General features: G+C 36.4%; 1 protein-coding gene across 1 annotated transcript; it reads right to left on the reverse strand.

The window, feature by feature from the left end:
• Positions 1-3,151: 3,151 nt before the first annotated feature.
• On the reverse strand, positions 3,152-4,260 carry LOC113769591 (tropinone reductase homolog At5g06060-like). The gene has a single exon (XM_027314093.1). The coding sequence runs from the start codon at positions 4,126-4,128 to the stop codon at positions 3,334-3,336; it is 795 nt and encodes a 264-aa protein (XP_027169894.1). The 5' UTR covers positions 4,129-4,260; the 3' UTR covers positions 3,152-3,333.
• Between the last annotated feature and the right edge of the window lie 1,090 nt (positions 4,261-5,350).

Genomic DNA, 5,350 nt, shown 5'->3' on the forward strand with positions numbered 1-5,350 from the left:
GATGCAATAGTTCACCAAGATCTAGTGTTTAATCTATACGTATTTTGTTGTAAAAGGAAGGTATGTGCTCGGTTTTTATAGTAAGAAATTGAGAATTGACTCGTATGAATTCTCAATTGGTCTACTCTGCACCACTGCTATATTGCACAAGTATGTAATTGTGACTATTCTAATAGTATCTCTAGCTAATTTGCCTATTGATTTATGGGTTAATTCTAGTACTATGTTGATTACTCTTCACACTTTTATCAAAAGGTAGCATCTAAACGGCGGAGTGCTTATCATGAAAAGCATACACTTGGAAGGGCAATTGCTGATCTCCCGGTCTGACTTCCACCTACAGAGATCATGGCAGCTGCATTGTTATTAGAGGTGGCAAAATGGGTGATTTGAGCGGGTTTGAGTTGGGTAAAATGAGTAATGGGTATAAGTGAATCAACCCATTTATATCTATTTAATTAGATGGGTATAAATGGGACTTAGATGGGTATAAATGGGTAAGTCAAAAAATGAGTTGGATAATCCAATTATTTTAATTTTTTAGAAGCTCATATAAATTCATTTTGTAAACTAAATTATCAATTTATACCATTTTACATCCATCATTAATTTTAACTATACAGGAGCTCTGTAATTACATTTACTCGTGCAAGTGGACAAACTTGTCTATTTGAACCTGCTTTCAAACAACTGTGCTATCTATGTGGGATGCCTTCATTGCAAATGAAGGTGCAAAGATCATGGCAGATCTTCAAAACCATCCTGCTATTATTGGAAGAAGGTTGTATGGTCCAGAATTACAACGGTAGCTGAAACATTCTTTTGGGACCGTTCCTGCAGGTTATTAATTGATACATGTATTTGTTTTGACGGCTATCAACGAGAAGCTTTGCCTTCTTCCTGTCAAAGCTTTTTTGCCAAACTGTTAAATTTCCAAGGTTGGTTTATTCATTTAACTAAATATTTTGCAGGCCGTATGGGTAAAAGTCTCGTTCTCTTTTGAGCGCATATCTTTGAAAGGTTTTGGTACATGGCCGGTGAGAAATGTTTTTCCGCTCTACAAGTGCCGATCATGGAGTTGCATTTATGTTATTCAGTCCTTTTCCCCATGCAGCGCCAATATCTATCATTTGATCCTGGGCATATTTGTAATTTACCACCGTACACGAGTACGAGTACGAGTACGAGTACTGTGATCTCTCCTAGTTTTAATAAATGCTTCCCTAATTGGTTGGTCGACATTTTGTAGATTGATTAAGGAATCTAGTCAGAAAAATTGGGAATGAAGCATAATGTATTAATTTAGATGACATTAGAATTTTATGATAAAGAAAATTACTAAAAAAAAGGATTTCTTTTTTTCTTCTTTTAAACTCATCTTTCACCTATAATTTGTAAAGTTTATGAAAACTATCATAATCTTTTCATTGCATCAAGGGAGATAAGTGTAATTTTACAAGGTCTCATGGGAGGTGACCACAATTGTTAGAAACCTCCACGGAGGTTTCTGAAATTATCATTATTTTGAAGATATGATTTGTTTCATTGTATTGGATGACACTGGATGACTATCGTCCACATTTTATTTGTTTAGGTAAGTTATCATCTCGGAGAAGATCCATTTGGACTGTTGATTGGTCCAGTTAGACTGTTGATTGGTCCGGCTAGCCGGGGCCCAATTTCCTACAAGTGTTGCGAATTTTATATACGTGAACTTCAATGGGCGCGTCTTCGGGCCGAGACATTGAGCTCAAATAAAAAATACCAGCTTAAGTTGGGAGTCTAAAATTGCTGCAGTGTGAAGTATTTTCAAATAACGACATAAAATTCAAGAAAAGTAACATTCATCCACTAAAAATATGTTGAAAGTCTTTAGTTCAACCAACATTACTAATTAAAGCACATATGATGTTTACCTTTCTTTTTCCACGATTGTTTTTTTTACAGTAAAAACTGAAATTTTGTGTCTTTTACGTTACATGAATTTCACCAACCATCCTCAAAATGATTATCAAAAAAGAAATAAATCAATTTTCTTAACAGCTTCCCAAGTGAAAAGCTTTAATTTGGGCACAGGTGATCCCAAGTCCCAACAAAGTATTGGAGTCTTGTCTGCCAGGACAATGGAGGAGTTAAAGCTACTTCTCCCCAACAATGGGAACAAATTCCTCTGCTTCTCCTAAAATAATATAGGACAATTTAATTAAAAAAAATAAAATCCAAGTTTGAAACCATAGATTCCAATTCTTAAGAGCCTAAGAATCAGCCACGGATTTAAGGGGGGGCTGGTGGGGGCTTAAGCCCCCCCCAAGCCGCCGGAAAACCCCCTATATATAGGGGATTGATTTCTGGCTCCGTCCCTGGGTGGAGTGATGAAATCTGCGGTCTATCTGCGTAACCATTTCTTCTTGTGGTTTGAAGCCCTCTGTGACTCTGAATTTGTTATCATCAAGCTGCAAAACTGCAAGCGAAGGAGGAGAGTCTTCCTGCTGGATTTGTTTCGTACGTATACTTCATGATCCGGTCGTGATGACCACTTATCATCGCCCGCATCGCTTACTTTATGAGAGGATAGCTATAATTATAAATTTGTTTTTTACATTGTTTGATGCTTCACACAAGAAATATAATGATCATAAAATTATTGCATATTACGTTATCTTTCCATCTAACATTGCATAAAGTAAAGTTGGCATATCAAAAGAACTCTTGAAGGCTTAACTTTGAATATTGTCAAGACTGATTTGCCCAACAAAATGGAAGACGAGTGGATGAATGACTGTCTGGTTGTATACATCGAGAAGGATATTTTTGTAACAATTGAAAATGAGCAAATATTGCAGCGTTTTCAACGGATGAAGACTCGCAGAATGCAATTGCCTCCTCTTCGTTATTCGAGTGCAACAACTACCAATACTTCAAGTGTTAATCAATAACAAATTTTTGGGTATGTATAATTATATGTTTTTATTATTTTTATAATTATTGATTCTAAATTTTACTTATTAAATATATTTATTTCGTCACAAAAAAAAATTTTAATACACTTCAGCCCCCTCAAAAATAAATTTCTGGCTCCGTCCCTGCTAAGAATGGATAGAATTTTTTAGTGTTATGACCATGGACGTATCAGCCCAAAAGCTATTCTTAGTATTGTCAGCCAAAGCTTTTATCTACCAAATTACCAAGCAAACAAGATGCAGAACATGCCCTACAGAAAATAGAATTAAATGGTACGGATATCGGCAAAACAGAGAAAACAAAGAACTTCAAATTTTTGCTGGAAAGTAAACATTTGCCTTGATAAGGTATATGGTCCACTCAGCTATTCTCCTATTCAAATCCATAGACAGTCATTCCTCCATCCACAGCGATAACTTGCCCAGTGATATAGGAAGCAGCCGGCAGACAAAGGAAAGCAACCAGGGAGGAGACTTCTTCTGGTTCTCCGGTTCGTCTCATAGGAGTTCTTGATTCTACCCTCTCCTCGTATTCTTTGTCACTCAATTTCTCTTCAACTAATGAGGTTCTAATATACCATGGCGCAACAGAATTAACCCGAATTTTATCTTTAGCCCACTCACAAGCCAGATTTTTGGTGAGTTGATTCATTGCACCTTTTGTCATTGAATAAACAGATAAATGGTGAACATGTACCAGGCCTGCGACTGAGGACATGAACACGATGTTCCCAATCCCAGATGCTTTCAGAAGCGGATAAGCGAGTTGAGAGAAATGATAACCAGAATCAAGATTTGTAGACATAATCATATTATACTCTTCAGCAGTGAACGCTTCAGCTTGCCTGAATACACCTGTTCCAACATTGTTGACGAGGATATTGAGCTTCCCATTGAAGATGGAAGAGACCTCTCCGATGAGCTGAGTTCTTTGCTCTCTTGAAGATGCATCACAGACCGAACCGGTGACTTTGAATCCCTTGGAGGACCACTCTTGCAACCGTTCATTCAGTTCTGATTCTTTTCTTGAAAAAGTGTGCACTTTTGCTCCCAGTCCGGCTAGTTCCTCCACGATTGCACACCCTATTCCTCGAGTTCCACCGGTGACCAGAGCTGTCATTCCAGATAGAGACCATCTTGAACTAATTTTTCCTACGGTACTTTCCATGATTGATGGTGGGATGAGCCTCAAGATGTCAAATGCCTGATCTTGATATAGAGATTTTTGGCAAATGACTTGTTAAGATAATGCAACATCCCATTTTATCGAGAAGGGTTAGGTTATGTGATAAGATGTGATGAACTGTAATAGAAAGTTATCGACTCATGGGTTCAAGACTTTCCACTTAAAAAAAAAGGAAAAATCATTCAAAACGTTCATATTTTTTTGTGAATTGACTTTTTTCGTTCCTCACATTTAAAAGTATAATTTTATATCCCTTACAAATTCACATTGATCAAATTTGCTCCTTATCTAGGTTTCTGACTAGTTTTTAGTTGGAATCCATCACGTGTCTTACATGTGATAATTTTTTAAGAGTAAAATTGTCAAATCAAATTTTACATAATTCGATTCATAGTCCCTCACATTTCATAAAATGAATTTTTTTCTTCCCTCACATTTTTCAAAATGAATTTTTTCATCTCTCATTGATCATGTGTATGAATAGGTGATGCAAGTTCTGATCCGTGGCAAGTTCTGATCTTATTGTTTCTTTGGCATATTGTCGTATTATTCTCTTTGGCTATTCTGATCAACAAAATTTGTTAAATTGTCAAAAGTTCTGATCCGTGTCTCTTTGGAGTATTATTCTCGTTCGTCGGTTCCACGGATCAGAACTTGCATCACCTATCGACAATTGGTCCAAAGAAACAAAGGTCCTTTTCACGGAATGAACGTGAGAATGGTTGGCTGCTGAATCACGTTCATATCCAAAGTTTGACTTGCTCGTGTTTATCACTTCATTTTTAACACAATAATCTGAACGTGACATGTGGAAAATTAGTGCTGAATGTCTCACATTTGCCAGTAATTAATAGAGGTCATTTTTAAGTCGTAAGGTGCCATAGCTGAAGAAAAGATTGATAAAATTGCCGAGCTGAGTGTGAGTGAAATTTGTTTGTGATTTTGAGACTTAACTAGAATAATTTACAGTTTAGTAGTATCTTGCTTTGAGTGTCATGATACAAGACTCTTGGAGTTTTCACCATTGTTTAATAGTAATTGGTGTTATTTAAGTTGTCTATCACTTCATTTGTCTTCTTTAATTACCAGTAATTTAATACGATAGTGATTTTAGATCCATCACGATCTTAAATGGCTAAGGTCCTTTTCTCTTTTCATAATGTCTCAAAGGATTTTGTCAATTAGTGTCGAGTTCATTTGGACC

Source organism: Coffea eugenioides, chromosome 4, assembly GCF_003713205.1.
Source record: "Coffea eugenioides isolate CCC68of chromosome 4, Ceug_1.0, whole genome shotgun sequence".
NCBI lineage: Eukaryota > Viridiplantae > Streptophyta > Magnoliopsida > Gentianales > Rubiaceae > Coffea > Coffea eugenioides.

What these genes read in the sequence shown, in the direction of transcription:
- LOC113769591 (XM_027314093.1), bottom strand. Translation starts at nt 4,128, where the DNA reads ATGGAAAGTACCGTAGGAAAAATTAGTTCAAGATGGTCTCTATCTGGA.